This window comes from Salminus brasiliensis, chromosome 15 (assembly GCF_030463535.1).
Source record: "Salminus brasiliensis chromosome 15, fSalBra1.hap2, whole genome shotgun sequence".
NCBI lineage: Eukaryota > Metazoa > Chordata > Actinopteri > Characiformes > Bryconidae > Salminus > Salminus brasiliensis.
Genome location: NC_132892.1, coordinates 8,539,731 through 8,558,963, shown reverse-complemented (window position 1 = coordinate 8,558,963; position 19,233 = coordinate 8,539,731). Strand labels below are relative to the sequence as shown.

Genomic DNA, 19,233 nt, shown 5'->3' with positions numbered 1-19,233 from the left:
TATGGCACTCAAAACTTTGCACTTCTGTGTATTCCAGACGTTATCATCTCACAGGGGTAGGAGTTTTCACCTGTGGGGAAGGTGTTATCTTTGGCTGTGACTCAAACCACATATACTGACTGATTACCACATCCAGTTAGTTCACTGCCAATTATCCTGTTACTATTTTGAACGTATTATTTAGTGCAGTAATATGAAGATTGAGACAGACTGCGTGCAGATAACGCTAGGCTCTGTTATGGCTGGAATGAGCAACAAAGAGATGAATCAGTTTTCTCAATTACACTATTTCAGAGAAACAATATATATCTAGGTAGGTGGGTTGTTTTCTTGTGTTTATATATGTGACACAGTATCAGAACAAATAAAATAACATATTTTACAACAGACATTCTGGATGTTGTGAATTCCAGCCTGTCCGATTTTAGCCAGGATGAAACCTGACAACCACACTATAATGCTCAGTGGAAGTGGTGGTTTCTGACTTGCTTACTAATGTGGAGTAAGTGTTGATGACATGTAGTTTACATTTATTTACATTCACCACACAATAAAGTCTAAATTTATCATTTATTGCTAAGTGCAGTACAAGGTTGACCACTTATCATTAGACTACTGGGCTGAACACTGCTGGTTAAACGATCTGTAAGGAAACCAGTATAAATAATCCAGGGAGGTAAGTTAAAATGGCTTGTTTTTATCCCAACCATAAAAATATTTTGAGCTGATGAATAATCCTCAGATAAATTTGAATGGTCCATGAACTAAAACAATCAAACTACTACTTATTGAAAGTAACCTGTTCCCCAATGTCCAGTAAATTAACTAGGTAGACATCAGTAATTATATGAACCAATCTTGGCCATGTACATTTTATATTATGGGCATTGTCTTTTTATTTGACCTTCAGTTAGCAGTGACCTTTCATTTTATTATCAAGAGAATGCAAGTTGAGAAGGGCAGTTTTTACACCATATTCTGCCTTTATTACCGACTCCTGTAATGTTCACAAATACCTAATTATCATGACCTATAAAATAACAGTGGTTGGTAATATTAATAAAACTTATATATATATATATATATATATATATATATATATATATATATATATATATATATATATATATACTGTGTCAGCTATACATTTACATTTACATTTTACATATACTTTTATGGTACTTCATTTTTTTTATTCTAAAGGTAAAAACCTAACACTGTTGGACAACAGAGCATTGCAGTGGATCAGGGGGTAAATATATTCATACCTATCATACATCTCTATAAAAGTATTCCAATGTTGTACAACAACTCTTCTGTACAGTGTCTTCCGACACCAGATTTATATATGTTGTCATGTCCATTTTATTTGTATAGCCTTTTACATCAAGCATCATTTCAAGGTAGCTTTAAACCTGTGTACAGGCTTTACTGTTCTTCTGTTCCTCTCCCTCATATCTGCAGTACTCTCATAATTAATATCAGTTTCATAGACTACAATAGAACCCTGTGGGACTCCACAAAATATGCTAATCCAAATGGTTACAAAATAATTCAGAGCGGTTTCTGCATCAGGTTTAATACCAGAATTATAAACATAGGGTTCAAAAGGTTTTTAAAAGTATTAACCCAATCCAAATCCGGCTTTATTTTCACTTACAAAATGAACACCACATGTGCCCAAACTTTAGCATGAGACTGCGTGTGGACGTGTCCTATGAAGTGACGCACCACAACACACTTCTGGGACCTGATTGGCTCCACTGCTGCTCCCACAATCCCGAACACATATCCGCCATCTTTCTCCATAGATATTATAAGGAGGCTATGCAAAATCCACATCGCTCTGCTGTAATGTTTGTGTGTGATGTCTTTCTGAATATTGGTTCCCATTAGTTCTTCTTCTTCATACACTTCATACTCTTCATACTGTTCATTGTTTTTACTTCATATGATGACTGTCAAGCTGAATTACCTGCAAGCTGCTTTGGAAGAAATATAAATAAAATGGAATTGAATTGAGAAATGAGCACACACCTGGTTTAAAAGATCAAGAAGCAGGTCAAGGGTTCATGTAGGTTTGGCAGATGGTGAGATTGATACAGTGTTACAGTGGGACTTCATTTAGTTTGAAACAATTGATATTTCATGCTCCTGGGAAGAGTGTAATTCACTTTTTACTCCACTGCTGCAATCCAAAAAAATTGTACACATGCATTTTACAAGGCACAAAAAATGAAAGAAGTATGTCTCGGTAGAGTAATATTACAGGATTTTACACAAATATGACTGTTTACGCAGTGTTGTACAGAGTGCTGTTCTGCCCGCTTCACCAAAGTAACATAGCACACTAGCCCAGAAATGCTGCTCTCCCTATTACAAGTCAGTGGAGCATCAACATGATATTAAAGTTGCTATTTCAAGTTCCAAATGCAACAATGCAGCAATAATGTTGCTTTAAGAATGAAAAAACTATGCAAATAGAAGAGATCAGAAGAGGCAGATTCACATTTTTAATCAGTTTTAATTTCTTAATCCACTGCAGCTTCTGTAAGAGAAACTTTTGATGGCTGCCTAGATATTTAGCTTGTGAACTATGTGCCTAATGGTCATTTGTCTATGTATTCCCAGCGCTTTCGTTCTACATTGTTCCACGCCACCAAGTGCATTAGCCCACAGGATTAAATTAAAGTATACATCTTGGATGCACTTTTTTTTGTACAGTGCAAGTGTATTCATTAGATGCTCTATCTCTATAAGGTTATTATCCATAAATGTCAGACCATAATTAATTAATACTGCTTACTTGTAGTGTTCCCATGCTCATTAGGGAGCTGAGGATGGATGAATTTTATTCATATTCCTACCCTAACATACATCTCGACTTAGTTTCCCTTCATAAGCAGTGTGCTCTCAAGCTGCTAACAGTTATATATGACTCTAGAATAAATCAATGGCAGCCTTCTGAATGATGCAAGTCTTTTGTTAGTCAAGTCAAGTGTTGTCAAGGCATTGGAAAAGAATGAGAGAGGCTTACAGACATCAAGGAAGGGAGATGAAGACCCATAATGCACTTCTTTGTGTGTCTCTGAATCACCTTCAGACAGTAATACGATTCAATGAAACAATTAGGCGGTAATTGCTGTGCGTTTAGGAAACTGATTGTTTTAACCTACCGCCAGAGGCACTTCTATTACCCATGCTTTTTGGTTTAATAATAGTCCAATAGAACATCTGCACATGCCGAATGCATTTTGAAAGCAATGACCTGGAACCGTCATAGACTTAGTATCAAATAACAGCGCACGTTTAAGGCATCAGCGTGATTTAATAGAATGATTAAACCTGTAATCCTGTGTGCCTAAACCTACTGGATTGTGTGGTGATGTGTAAAGCAATCGCAACGAAGGATGAAAGAAGAATTGTTCTCTGACACTTCATGCCTCTAAGGAAAGAATAACAACACATTATCATCTGTATATATGTGTACATTTATACTATATATATATATATATATATATATATATATATATATATATATATATATATATATATATATATATATATGCTGTATAGTCTGTATATGCCCATTTAAACAGGGTTGATTAAGATTTTTTCGTACAGGCAATGATTACGTACTAAACCATGACACAGAATCCCATCTCAAATAGCCTTTTAAATGCTTAAGCAGTTCTGTGCCTGGCTGATGGTTCTTTAAAGATATACACTTTGTACCACACATACACATACACTCATTATTGATTTCAATGTCATGGCAGTATTAGGCTTTCAATAAAGTCTTTGAGTTGTTTTCTTTCTTTACACTCTAAACAAGCCAGAAGCACTTTGGTAGGTCTATAGAGTGTGAAGTGAAAATAGGCATGTGTGGGGAAAAAGGGTGCAGAATTAAATAAAAGGAACACCTCACCAACTGTTACGCAAAGAGGGGGTCGATCAGTTTGGCCTTGTGTTACAGCCAGTGTCACAGGGAATCTTTTGTTGGTAGTGGGGATACTGATTCATCATACCACATTAAGCTGAAGATGAAGAGATCCTAAACACTTTAAAATCAGCAATGTTTTCCCTCAAGAGGCGCAAGCTGACGGTTTGCCATTGATGCCCCCCAACTTGCACATCATCAAAAATCTGTGGATAGACTTCAAAAATGCAGTGCATGCAAGACTGGCCAAGAATCTCACAGATCTCAGAATTGGCAAAAATCCAACAAACAAGAATTTAAAGATTTGCTTTGAGATGTTTTTATTTATTTTCTGACACTGTAAAAAAACTTGTAAAATATATGTCTTTTGGAAAAAGTGACAGAAACTTTGTCCAAAGTGCCCAAGCTTTTGGATGCATGCCAGTGTATTACAGTTTAACATGAGGTCCATGACAATTATAACTGCTACAAGAGGCATCATATTGTAAACAGCAGTTGTCTTGTGTAGATGGCTGGTCTAAGGGAATAAAAGTCATTTTTAGATTTTTTTTTTTTTTTTTTTTTTTTTTTACTTTTGAATATAAAAATGCACTACCAGGTAGGCACTTGCTTATACTCAGCTAACATGCCCATGTTGGGCCTGTGTGGTTAGCCCAACTGGGAACCAGAAAGTTTTGTCCATGTGTTCCATGTTGTTCCCATATATGGATGCCCATCCAGGATCCCACCAAGGTCAGTGATGGGGTTAAACATTAGCCACATCTGGGTTGTACAGGTGCTGCTCATAAAATTAGAATGATTTTTTGGAAATGTTGGCCAAATGAAAAGTATGAACATTAAAAATATGAGCATGTACAGCACTCAATACTTAGTTGGAACTCCTTTAGCCTGGATTACTGCAGCAATGTGGTGTGGCATGGAGTCGATCAGTCTGTGGCACTGCTCAGGTGTTATGAGAGCCCAGGTTGCTCTGATAGTGGCCCTCAGGTCTTCTGCATTGTTGGGTCTGGCATATCGCATCTTCCACTTCACAATACCCCATAGATTTTCTATGGGGTTAAGGTCAGGCGTGTTTGCTGGCCAATTAAGAACAGGGATATCATGGTCCTTAAACCAGGTACTGGTAGCTTTGGCACTGTGTGCAGGTGCCAAGTCCTGTTGGAAAATTAAATCTGCATCTCCATAAAGTTGGTCAGCAGCAGGAGGCATGAAGTGCTCTAAAACGTCCTGGTAGACGGCTGCGTTGACCTTGGACCTCAGAAAACACAGTGGACCAACACCAGCAGATGACATGGCACCCTAAACCATCACGGACTGTGGAAACTTTACACTGGACCTCAAGCAACGTGGATTCTGTGCATCTCCTCTCTTCCTCCAGACTCTGGGACCTTGATTTCCAAAGGAAATGCAAAATGTACTTTCAACAGAGAACAACTTTGGATCACTCAGCAGCCTAGTTTCCCAATAACACCACATGTGGACCCACCTGGAACTCACCTAGGCCACTTTCCACCCACGTGAGCCCCAAATGAGCATGTTGGCTGGGTATATAAACTGTATTTGAAATTACCAGAGACTTGTGACCAGAGACTACTACATGTGATTATTTGGTTATTTGAATACTGGTCTTCCTCATCAAAGGACTCAAACTAACACACATCAAATTGTTTAATTGTATTTATTGTAATGTGTAAACAAACTTACTGCCCAATTTTATACATATTGTATATAATTTTCTCAGATGGCAAAATTTTTGTACATATTGTGATACTAAAAATGTTCAGATGTGAATCTTAGGTGCATCCATATTTCGAGCAAAGTATCAAGGAAGTATTTAAAGAAAGTATGTAATGCCTTTTCCTTTCCCACATATTTTGCTGGCTATTTGTTGTTCCCATTTCATATTCCCATTTCCCTTCCCTCCTTCGCTCTATAATCTCCGCAAAATGAGCTGCTGCCGCTTTTCTGTTTTCGGCGTTGTCAGCCGCACAGCAGCGGAGTGAACCCTTCCTCCTCTTTGCAGCTGTTGTCAGCCATTTCCAGCTGGCTGCTCTGGAGTCAGAAGCTGCAGCGATGCAAGGGGCCACGCACCTCAGCCTCTTTAATTATGAAGTGTTTATCTCAACTCATCCCACACACACACACACTGCTCTGCCTCCGCCCCGCTAACAGACGGTAAGCAGAAGCCTCCGGATAACCTGCGAATCATAGCACACTCCGAAAAACTGTGAAGATTAAGGGACAGGTTACTGCGCACTTTTTCTCTTCTCTTTTTTTTATGTACCAGGGGATTTGTTGCCAAGTAGTGGGGCTGCGTACAAATTCTTCTCACAGAGAAGCTGGAAATATGATTGGACTCAAGAAGGTCTTTAATAAACACTGGAACCACGTCGCTGTTGGACAATTCTGTTCTATCCAAAAACATCTTTTTTACTCAAATCAAATCAAATGTAATTAATTTGTATACAGCTTTTACAACTGTTTTGTATTCACAAGGCGGCTTTATACAATCAGCAATTAGTAAAAGACAAGAAATCAACACCATAAAAAGACATGAAAAATCCAAGACCCCAGTGAGCAAGCCAACGGCGACAGTGGCAAGGAAAAACTCCTTCAAAGCTGGAGAAAGAAATCTTGGGAGAAACCAAGACTCACAAGGGGGACCCATCCTCCTGTGGTCAGAACTATTTACAAATTATTGATAAATGTTACAAAACCATCTAAATTGTTGTACTGCTCAGGTGTGCAACATATCTTAATCATAATATAATAATGATGGTATAGTATGTAGTAAACTTAATATAGTCATGGCAGTGATGGTCTGAGTAATGAGAGTAATGATAGTTATTAGTGGTGATATTAACAGTGGCAGATAGTTAAGAGTCCATTTAGGTTTTAACATGTCATTAGGCAGCTAGCAGTGGTGTCCTGGTCTGGCTGGGGTGGTGGTGTGGAGGGGTCTGCTGGTCTGACGCAGGTAGAGGGGACCCCAGCGGGCAGTCTTCCAGCAGGTCGGGCTGGATGAGTAGGTGACCATTTACTGTGAGAAGGTAAAGAGATGTTAGTTCTGAATGAATATATAGGGAGTAGAGAATGTTGGGCAGTATCAGAGTGTGGCTGACAACTCTGGCAGGTTTGACTATAACAGCCTAATTAAAAGGAGAGAGCCAGGAGGTAACACAGAGATGGGAGCACCCTGAAACGCTAGCGTCCATCTGCTCCACCGCCCACAAACCTGAGTGATCGCGTGTAAGCAGCGAGATGACAGCTACAGCATCTCAGTATACCACAATTCCCTGTGTCTGGGAACCCCTGGACCTACAATCTTTATCTAAGGGGAAACATTAATTACCAAAAGCTAAACTAAACAGATGAGTTTCAGCTTAGATTTAAAGATTGAGTCCCGGACATTATCTGGAAGGTTAGAAAAGGCTCTTCCTCCTGCTGAGGTTTTCTGAATTTTTGGGGACAAGTAAGAAACCAGCACCCTGAGATCTAAGTGTTCTTGATGGTTCATAATATGTAAGAAGATCTCGCAGGTACTCAGGAGTGAGGTCATGTAGGGCTTTGTTTGTTAATAGAAGCATTTTGTAGTCAATACAAAATTAGACCCTAACAGTTAGACCCTGTTATCACAGTTTACACCTTAATCTTAAGCATCAGAATGACATCTGAATTGATTTCAGGTGTAAATTAAAGTCTAACTATACCATAAATGAAAAGATGCCAAAGTCATGATTAAAACAATGTATACATAGCAATTTGCGGCTTGCAGTATAGCCCCTGTATTTCTGTTCAGAAGATAGCCATACACAAATGCTTACTGGCTGCCTGAAGAGTCTGTGACCTGGGTTTTTGAGGGTATATATCTTCTGTCAACAGATGTGGCCTGAGACCTACCGGTCCTTTTATAGTTATCAAGCTCACCAGTTCTCCATTTCTTCTTGATAATGTTCTAAACAGTTTATTTTGTTAAACCTTAGGTCTGGCCAAAGTCTCTTACTGCTTTGTTTTTCTTTGCATTGCTCCAAAATTTCAAAACAGCAAGATCAGTTATTTAGATCTTGTGATATACTGACAGGATTGAGAGCAAAAGATAAATGTGATGGTTGTTTACAGAAGGGAAAAAGCTAACCATTTTGAAAGCTGGAGAGAAGGAATGGAATGTTCTAAAGCAGAAAGAAATAGCCAAATATCCAACAGGTTTGCCAAAAAACAAATATAGTTTGTAATAGCAATAATGCTAGCTGTAAAGAAAATCTCCACAGGGCAGGGTGAAGAAATTACAATCCATCGTTCAAAAAGCAGACATATAGAGAGGCCTAGCATATCGTTGACATCCATTGAAAAACTTATATTTTTTTAGTTTTATCCTTCCTTTGAACCCTGTAGCTGCTCTATACACTGCGTACATAATTCAGACAAAAATAGACAAATAGAAATGTTCCAAAAAAATCTTTTTACATTGCCTTTCATTCAAAGTTAATGTCTTTTCCTTCTCCTGTAAAGCTGCTGTTTTGGGAATACATGTTTTTCACTGGGCAGAGATGATATGCAAACCACTCATAAGCAGCAGTATACATCAGAACTCTGAGTGGAATATGACAGAGATGAGACGCAAAAGTTCTGTAAGGTTTTATGGACTCATGAGACCAAGACTAACATTCCTGAAGTTATGGTAAGGCCAGTGTGGAGAAGGACAGCACAAAGGACCACCTCTCAGCTGGTGGTGATAGGAGTGCATCAGGCATAGTGCTATTACTCATGCTCATGAGTTGAGGAAAATCCACCAGCCAAAAACATACATTAAAGAGCATTGAGTGTATGTTAATTGTGCATCCTCTGTAAATGGTAAACTGATGAACTGTGTCACTTGATAATCTTAAACACTTCAAATTAATTGCAACTGTATAAACAGCAAAAAGGGGAGGATGAAACTAAAACATTCTTTATGCACAATGAAAAACTATAGAGAACAAAAGAAAACCATTTACACCCTCACAGCTAATAACACTAATGTTTACTCAAGCATTCAGAAAGCCTTTTGAAAGTGTCACAGCAATTGAGAAGAAAAAAATAATCATACATCATATTTCTTTCAGGGCCAGTACAGGTCAGTTGTATACTGTTTGAGTGACCATTATGTTTTAACATCCTTTTTATGAACTTGCATTTAGTAATTGGTCATTAAAGCAACCAGTAATTTAAAGAAGAAATAGTCTTGAGTAGACGCTGAACAAACAACACAGGGCCGAGTTCATACAAGCACTGTTTTATACCAGGACACATTTATTTACAACAGAAAATTACATCATTACAAGTGTTCCACAGGCGCAGCCTCCATCAGTTCCCTCAGTCATAGGCCAGACAACACAATCTCACAATGTGTTTACAGGAATTATTACAAATGAGGTTGACTCTTGGTTGGATTTTGTGTGATGAATAAGGCGTCCTTAGCCACAGCATTAACCCTTAGAAGTCACAGTTGTTGCCACCAGTAACAGAAGCATGCTCTCACTTTAGATTTAATTTAGTTAGTTAGTTTCTAATTTCACCTCCTAAATAACCTATATATGTATAATCTTGCCACTTCCGCTGGTTTCCCCATTTCCAAATACTTACATACAAGAGAACCGAACCCGTAATTATTTATGTGTAAATCACCTATCATCTAGTAGACTGGGCGACAGTACTTTAATATACTGTCTGATTCTTACCTTTTGCCACATCTCAGAAAACATAAGCAAACTAGATTAGAAACTTCACTGGAGTGTACTGGGCTACTAGACTAATACTATAGAATCTAAAAAACAGCAAAATACACCGAGCTAACCGTCTGTTTGTACATCCAAGCAACATTCTCACCTGTCAGAACCTGTCAGAGCGTTCAGAACAGAGTTCTCGAGTTTGGCTGTATGGAATGGCGAAATTAGGACCACAAGCAGAATCCATAAGTAAACAATCAATGGTCAGCCCAGTCCATTTAAAAACACACCGAAACCAGGCATGAAAACAGCAGTATACAATAACATTTGTCTGTAGACGCAAAATTAGGCAGAGCTATGCTAACTCACTGACGCAAAAAGAGAAATGTGGTTGGAGAAATGTGGTTAGATGCTAAGCTTTGTGATCGTTTTCCTGTTGTGGCCAAAATGATGCTATGTAAGGTTATCCAACATAGGACATACATATTCAAGTCAACAGGACAAAGTTATAGAGGAAGTGTGCTGCCTTGCATCATGTACATCATTCCTCCTTGTTCCCAGGGCAACAACAGTCTGTGCAGCCAGCCGCAGCCGTCAGCTGAACAGACAGTTTCTTAAAAGGATCCCATCGGTAAAATGCTTATTTAGGCTCAGTATGCTCACAATAACCTGGCGGTCATAAAAAGTAAACAAGTTCACTGTATTTGCTGAAGTGGAAGAATAAGTGCTAACGTACAGATGTATCTGCCCATGTATCCTTGCATGGCAGATCTTGCTTTATGAATTCTCTCCGGCCATATCAATGGCTGTCTCTACTTTTAATTGAGGGCGAGGTCATAGAGGATAGTGAAACTCAGTTCTCAAAAACAGCAATATGTTCTAATGTTTATTCATATAGTTCACTGGAGTTACCACTTGAAAGTCTGGTAACCACTTTAGAGACCAGAACATCCCCATTGAGGCAGGAACACTAATGTGGTGAGTTACCAATAAAACCATTTTGTATTTAGTACACAAAATCCATCCAGTCTAAATGAAATTTAAGCAGACTACTGATGCATGCGGCTTCATCCGTGGATGTGCAAGTGAGATTTTGGAGAAAAATAATGGTAGATGTGAAGGGGAGAAAGAATATATATATATATATATATATATATATATATATATATATATATATATATATATAAATTAGATTGTGATGGCAAATACATTTCTGAGGGGATTGGTTTATCATGTACTACATACACAGATCTTGCCGTATGAATAACATGGGCTGTCATTTCTAAATATCTACACCGCATCAATCACCAATGGAAGTCAAAGTGCACATTTCTACATAAAGATTATAAATACCGTAAACTTAGTTTTATATGAAGAACTCCCGGTACATCCAAGTCAGGTCGCAGATGACATCCCCTCGCATCAAACAGTTCTGATATGAATGCTCCTGATACGAATTATAACATCATATTGTTTGACTTATATCATAAAACATTTCACAGCTAAACAAATTAAAAAAAAACAAACCTGTCAATACAAAAACAAACCAGCCACATCACTTAAGGACTTCTAAGGGTTAACTTCTCACCCATGTCGGTGTAAATTTCTAGGACTTCAGATCTGATTTCAGCCTGAGATTCAGATAAAGAGCAAAGACACAAACTCTTTAGACAATAATGCAGGCAGCCACCTACATCAACAACAAGAAAAGAAACAAGACACAAGCAAAGACTGAGTTTCTATTCAAGCTATGCATAGACATCAACTGAATCTTTGAATATAAATTCAAGATTATCAAAAACGTCCCAGAGTGAGTGTGTATCAGTGTAGATAGCGGGACAACAACAAGAAAAATTAAAGCACTTATCACCTAAATTCTATTTGACGAGTCGGCAAGCAGTGCAGGAAGCACAGAGCAAGCCCCACTCCTGTTTTAAAATCTTAAAATTAACATTTACTGCATCAAATCAAACATAAATAAATAAATCAATCAAAAGAATCTCATGATACAATCTCATTCTAACCAACTTCCCTCCTTAAACAACAAAAGATTTAGACACACCCATACTCAACACAAATCACACATCAACCAAGAGAACAAACCACCATCTGAGGTGACCTTTAATCATCTGTTGAACATTTTTACAATTGCCTTACCTCTACATGCTGTCATTGGTTGTTCTGCATGTCAGTTAAATGGCCTCTTCTTGTCAAAGTTTTTTAGCCTTGTTACATGTAGCATTTTAACCTTAAAATAACTTACAAAATAAAATCGAACAACTTTAAAATCATGTTGATGCTCCACTGGATTTAGCACGCTGCTAACTGCACTATAATGTTGCTGAAGCAGACAGGACAAGACTTGCGAGAACTGTAACAATGCTGCATATTTGTGTCAAATCCTGTAATATTACTATGCTTTGACAGTCAGCAAGCTTCTTTCGCTTACCAGAAAAAACGTATAAAGCGTGTCCTTCTTAAGGAATGGTCCAAAGTGTGAATTACACATCCCGACTGTAGGGGGAGCCCATGAGCGCGAAATGCCATTTATTTTTTGCATAATGCTGCTTGAAGAGGGGAAAAGCAACAGAATCTCTGGTGATAGGTAGTGGTCTGACTTGTGAAATTAGTGATTACCTATTGCAGAAACACAATACAAACAATAAACAATAACAATAAAAACAAAATATTTTTCACAATTCAAAACCCTTTTCTGCAGTACTTACAACGAAGTCTACCGAAACTGACCCATTTTCTGATTTTCAAGGAACACTTCATATACAGTATATTAGCACTACATTATACACGCATATGTACAAACGAGTGAACTTCATCATAAAATATATAAAATCTAATAACTCGTTATGGCTCAAGGGACAGACATTGCCTTTAGCACAACATACTCACATTCACACGCACGTTACTGTGTTTAATGGAAAGTGGTATGCAACAGCAATATGAGTGGGCTGGTTTAAAAAAAATAAAATAAAAAAATCTCTTGCGTAGGTCTTTCCTTCACTGGGTAACTGGTGCCTCAAAATCCAAGCCAAATGATGGCTGACAACGACAAGATGATGAGCGCATAGTTACTGTACTCCAAATCCAGATGCACAGATAGAGTGAAACAGTGACAGTTCTGGCAAAAATGGTAAAAACAGCAATGCTACTGTTTTGAAGGACATGGCCATGTCTCACGCCACATGCTGGGGAAATGTGGACATCCACCATGGCACACGCTTTTGGCTCATGCTTTAGAAAGCTTTACGCTTCGATGTTATCCGTGGAGACCCAACATGTTTTAATTGGTAAGGATGGAGTGGAGGCATGAAGAAAGTCCTATCAAAACAAAAAAAAAGTGGCTAAAACCAAAATTCACTCAAAATCAAGTGCATTCAGCTGGAACTGATTCAAATAGAAAGGACAATTAATTTATCACAATAAAAACTCATATCCTTTTTTTTTATATATTTGAACATATTTACAGAGGCCTGTGTGTGCCCTTAATTAGCCGTTTTACTTCTGAGGATTCCGATTAATGCTTTTGTATTTTTCTTTTCACATTTTTTTTTATTGTTTTGGTCTTGCTTGGGCCAGGCTCGGCACGTCCTCCCAAAGAATGTCCTTCTCCACTCCCCTGCATTACGCTTTGCTGGCATCCTGTTTTGTGTGAATGCTGTTGTCGCTGTGCACCTTGATTTCGATCAAGTCTGGCTTTAGGACGTCTTTTCCATTTTCTTCTTTGAGAGGGAGTTTTCTGCAAAAAGAGATAACAGCAGAGGCTTATCATTTTAGCATTTAAGAAAGTCTCAAGCACATTGATTGGAAGGCTCGCACACAAAGAGGATGGTCACAGGTGTGTGAAGTAATGTGTTTGTCATGTATGTGTTTAATTACACAAAAGGAAAGCATAAGATAAGGTACACAATGACATTTCCTGCGTTACTGGAGACATGTGACGGTCTAAAGTCTAAAGCCACAGTCACACTAGACTAGGAATGTCCCAGTCAATGATTTTTTTTTTTTACCCCCGATCCGATCTTTGTGTTTCTGTAAATAATACAGCTCCACAATACAGCTGTGCTAATTCACGCTAGTAAACAGTTGTAAAATGACTATTTTTAGTACTGGTTTCTGTAATCAGACTAAATTCTAATCTGATCTACTTTGTTTGAAGCAACCTTTTAAATATCTTACAGTCCAGTCTGACTGACCTACCTAACCATTCAGCTTCCAGTACATATAAAGCTCTGCAGTCAGATCACTTAGTGTGTGTGCGCGCGCATGTGTGTGTGTGTGTGTGCATTAAGCTCCTCCTCGCTTCTGAATAAAGGAGTAAAGAAGGGATGGGAGGAACATTAGATCTTCCCAAATGGATGTAATGGGATAATATATCTGTCGTTGCAGAACTACAACAAACTGGGTGTTTTTTGGCAGTGCGAACAAAAACGGCAGAAAATAGACCACCTAACACACTCTACCTGCTGCTCTCTCATTTACAGAGGGTCTCTGAGCGAACTCTAAGCCAAGGTTTTCCTCTTCCCCAAACTTTCCATTTCACCTTAAATGATGCAGCAGTTACGCTCTGCTGTTGAAATGGACTCATGGGCACAGTGGCACTATTTAAGGTGAAACACGGAGTTAGCCTAAGAAGCTAACCAAAAAAAGTTTGTCTGCAGCAGCTAAGGATCATGTATATTAATAATGTCTATTATTAAAATATCATTAATTGGAAGTGGATCAGAAATTTAAAAGTCAATACTATATCCATTAAAAATGATTGGATCTGAGTCAGAGTCACTGGATCAGATCGGGACATCTCTACACTAAACATTTGCAATCCATGCCTCACTTAAAAATAGGCATGATCAAGGAGGGACAGGAAAACGTTTGTTTAACCACCCTCCATTGTTTAGCAGTGATTTTAGCTACACTCCTGTTCATAAGTATTAGAACATTTATTTCAGTTGTCCACTGGCAGTGCTGCATGGCACAGGCAAGCCTGCTTTTCTTGATTTGTCATCTTAGCAATGACCGCCACTTCATCTGCCAGTCAAACTTGCAGCTCCAAGTCTTCTCTTTAAAGCTGAAGCTAAGAAGCTGAGACTTTGTTGGATGTTTGCTTCAAGTTGTTGTCAGGTTAACCACCTATCACATAAGTTGTTGACTCTTGTCTTCTGATGCTGTGTATCTGAGTCTCCACCAGCCCTCTTCAGTTCTCTCCAGTTATCAAGAGCCTTTTGATTGTTTAGTAGAAGAAAAGAGTTCCACTTTTAAGAGTTATAATGATCTGTCTGTGCTTTGTTGTTAACTGTAAACATTTAGACATTATGATTTCCAGATGTGCACTTGGATTTTCAGTACAATTTCAGAGAGGAAAACATGAGTGTGATGAAACTGAGCTGAGCTGGTTGCATGCTAGCTAAATAAAAGCTTAATTAACATCATACCTTGCCATCCTCAAATATATTTTACCACTATATTGTGCTACCGCACAAAACCATGTTTATTTAGCACCATAAACCATGTTGAAATATGTTACTTTAGTTATGATTTAATCTTGATTTTACAATCATTTTATTGAATAATTGTCTGGTCTTGTTTTTTTACATAGTTTTTTTCACTTAGTTTCCTTATCTGTATTTAGTGATTTTTTTCTCATCACATCACACATCACACGTGTGTACTGCTCAGTTTGCAAGATCTCTCGTTGGTTTGCTGTTGCTATGGGTACAGGCATCCACACCCTGATCTAATGCACACATGAACCGTCTGTGACTGTCTAGCAAGTTAAGCACTGCTACTCGTTCAGAGTCTGTTTAATCAGTGAAATTCAGAGCAGCAGCTGTAGGAAACCTTATTTGTAGTCAAATTAAACTTGAGGTTGTTTTGGAAGAAAACAAAAACGAGTGAGAAATGGCAAGTGTGCCGTGAGAGCGTGAGATTAGAGCCAATAGTAGTCTCACAGCCAACGTGTGAGAGTTGGCAGCCTTGCAAACGTACATGAACACTCCTCGACACAGCAAGCATACAGATATGAGTCATATTTTTGTAGGGCAGGGAATTGCCAACGTTTTTGGGATGTTACTATTAAATCATTAAACATTACCATTAAACAACCACATTGACCATTTGTGATGGGCACAGATGGAATTTGGCTTCCGCATTTATCCCATCCGTGCAGTAAACACACACACCAGTGAACACTCACACACAGTGGACAGTGAGCACACAGCGGTGGGCAGCGGTGAGCAGCCCAGGGCCTTATGGGACCATGCTGTGGCCTTGAAGGGCCTTGCTCAAGGGCCCAACAGTGGCAGCTTGCCAAGCCCGGGTATCAACCCAGTCATCAATAGCCTGGAGCTCTAACCAATGAGCCACCACTGCACCACTTTTATTTGCAACGTTATTTGATATGTCTTTTTTATCATGTGAATTAGAGACAGACCGATCAGTGTTTTGGGGTCGCTGAACTCTGAGTACTGGTGCGAATGCCTATGAATTCCTGTACGTGCAGAACTGCACTGTGGCTAAACATTCCATCACTTTTAACCTGATTCCTTTAGCTTTCTGACTGCTGCTGCTGTTTTTTTTGCACTTTTTTGTACTGGTCAAACATGGTCTGCATCGTTCGCTGGCTTTTTTGTTTTCTTAGTAGTCTGTGCTAGTTCTGCTATGTTCTGATTCTCACTGTACTGAGCTGTGAGTGATGTGCTCACAGTGTGTATCAGGTTAGTGGTTAAAAGTCTTTATTCTGCTTCCTCACAAGGCACATTAGTTTTCCAAAATTTTCAAATCCTAACTCCATCCCTTGTGTAAATTAACGTACATATATTTAAAAAAATCAGCTCTCATTCATATTTGCAAAAGCCAAACATACAAAGAGAGCTTCCAACGAAGCCATAGCTACAAATCTTCTGCACTGTCCTCAAAAAGTTAGTAACTCAATGTAAGCCTAAAGGAGTGTTATGGAGACTACAACAACTGCTTCTATAACAACCAATTAAGCATCTGCTTAATTCAAATGGAAAATGTAATATTACTGACCCAAAACTGTCTGCTTTGTGCTGATGTCCAACCTGGTGCTTTGATTTTTTCTCTTTAGCCAACCCCATGAAATATATTATATATTTGACAAATCAGACTGACACGCAATGTTTGACTTCTGACTGCAGTTATAGCACTATTTTACTCAATTTCTGGCTTTTTGGCTCTTCCATGCAATGCAATCTCTCCTATCTGGGTTTTCTCTTTTGACCATGTGATGCACATCATACTAACTAATAATTTGATTTATTCTCAACAATGTTGTATTATCCAAATTAAAATTTCAATTAATTGTTCCACCCGTATGTGGCGATGACATGTTATGAGTGGATTACCCCTAGACACCCCTGCCTAGTTGGTCCAACTTGTAGATGTAAAATCAGAGACAGAAGTCTTATCTGTTGCTGCACAGTTTGTTCACTTGCAAAATGCTGCTGTCAAAATGCAAATGTGACTGGGCCTTTAATATGTAATATGCATGCAAGTCATCCCAGTATGCCTGGGATGCCTGGGATACCTTTGAATCCACGATTCAACAATAATTCTGAAAGTCCAATTAAGTACCTGACAGCTGAACAAATAAGAAGAAAAAATGAGAAAACAAATAAGCTCAACTGAGAATAAACATGTCGAGAATGAATGAAGCTAAGCTAATGAAAGTAATGCAGTGATTAAACAGAAAAAAAGATAAGCTTAAGAAAATGTGTGAAACCACAATCTGCTAGTTCTGCTGCATGACAACATTTTCTGCAGCTTGCTAAGCTAATTGAAACCTTTTCCTCAGTTCAATTATTCTTTAGTACAGTTCTGCCTTATACTCTGGCTCAGTTAGAGGAGTTGTGTCATTTGGTTCATGCACTGGACTGCCGATCTCCACAATGGGCTTCTTGGACCCAACACCCCTACTCACTCCCTCACTCTCAAACAAACACACACACACACACACACACACACACACACACACACACACACACACACCAAGAGGTAGGCATTACCAGCTTGGCAGAAGCTGCTATGGAGACAATGCCATTAGGGATGGGCTTCGCTGGGAATAGGCTGATCCCACATCCTCTCTGTTGACAGAAGAGCCTTATGTGCTGCGCATAGCCTAAGACCGGTAGCATTCAGAGTTATCTACAAACCCCAGAGGCAGCAAAGAAAGAGGCTTTACTTTTCTCTCAAGGCACAATAATCTCACTAATAAGGACTTTACCAGTAAAGCTTTGGGGATGGCTGTCAGTGCATGTTTGGCCTGCTTGTTCTCTATACCTCACAGTCTCTTATTAAATTACAGCTCCAATTGCATGGGGAAAAAGCCTCCTCTGTCTACCCATCACTTAGGACTGGGCAATACTTTACCTACTCTAGTATACCGATTTTGCGGTCACTGGTGTATCAGTATTGCTATTGACAATGATGTTGGATGCTGATGATAGAGAAGAGAGATAAGAAGAGATACATATTGATTAAAACATTAGGTCTCTGTATAATGAGTGTAATGAGGCTGAAATGAAACCAAGTACAATCTCAAAACAAACGACATCCCAAAGCAGCATTCCTCATCATTCCCTAAGTGCAAAATAAAAATAATAATGATATGGTAAGGGAGAAAGCACAGATTAAGCGTTTCCAACAGCCAGGCAGTTGCTATGTTGTTGCTAAGTGGTTGTTAGGTGGTTACCTGTATTACTCCAGGTGGTTGCTGGGTGTTTTTTATGGTGTTGCTAGGTGGTTGCTATGGTGTTGCTAATTGGATGCCAAGTAGTTGCTATGGTATCCCAAGTGGTTGATATGGTGTTGCTAAGTAGTTGCAAGGTGGTTGCTATGAAGCTGATATAGTATCCCAGTTTATTTGCTATGATGTTGCTAATTGACTGCTGGGTGGTTGCAATGATGTAACTAGATAGATGCTATGGTGTCACATGTGGTCACTATGGTGTCACTAGATGAGTACTGTCGCATACTCATACATATATATGCATGAGTGTTGCATAGAGGTTGCTGATGTATAAATACTACACCTTTCTCTGAATTAGCCAAATCCAGCTGTAATTGCCCATGTAGCTAATGGAATGACGTTAAATTAAGTTTAAAGTACCTCCATCAAAGCCTTTATAAGAGCAGCAATACTCAGCAAGCATGTATTCATTAACATTGTTAATAAAAATGATCATATATCATGCCATACTCTGATATATTTGGAAAATATTGTGGCACTAACTGCTACCAGTACCGCTTCCATCCTAACGACACCAGAAGCATCTATTTCAGCACACTAATATCAAAAGCTTAATCCCTTCCACTTTCTCACTCTACGCTCTACTGAAATAATCAGGACAACCACTGACCTTTTCGACCGAATGCCCCTCATTAGAGAACATTAAATTCCTTTCAAGAATTGAGACATTTCACCCCCAGGCTGTCTGAATTTCCTGGGCATAGCCGTGTAAAAGAATAAACACATTCTGTCTGTGATAACTGCACGCTTCAGAAAGGGATGACTAATAGACTGACAAAACTTGGCAGTAACTTAACAAAAGCCAC

At 38.7% G+C, this 19,233-nt stretch overlaps 1 protein-coding gene across 3 annotated transcripts in view; it reads right to left on the bottom strand.

The window, feature by feature from the left end:
* Window positions 1–9,200: 9,200 nt before the first annotated feature.
* Window positions 9,201–19,233, bottom strand: part of LOC140535650 (neural cell adhesion molecule 2-like) — a 315,959-nt gene continuing 305,926 nt past the window's right edge. For all 3 annotated transcript variants that reach the window (XM_072657056.1, XM_072657059.1, XM_072657058.1), the window contains exon 17: window positions 9,201–13,399. In XM_072657056.1, coding sequence (XP_072513157.1) covers window positions 13,285–13,399 — 115 coding nt within the window. In that variant the 3' untranslated portion in view covers window positions 9,201–13,284. The remainder of the gene's footprint in view (window positions 13,400–19,233) is intronic.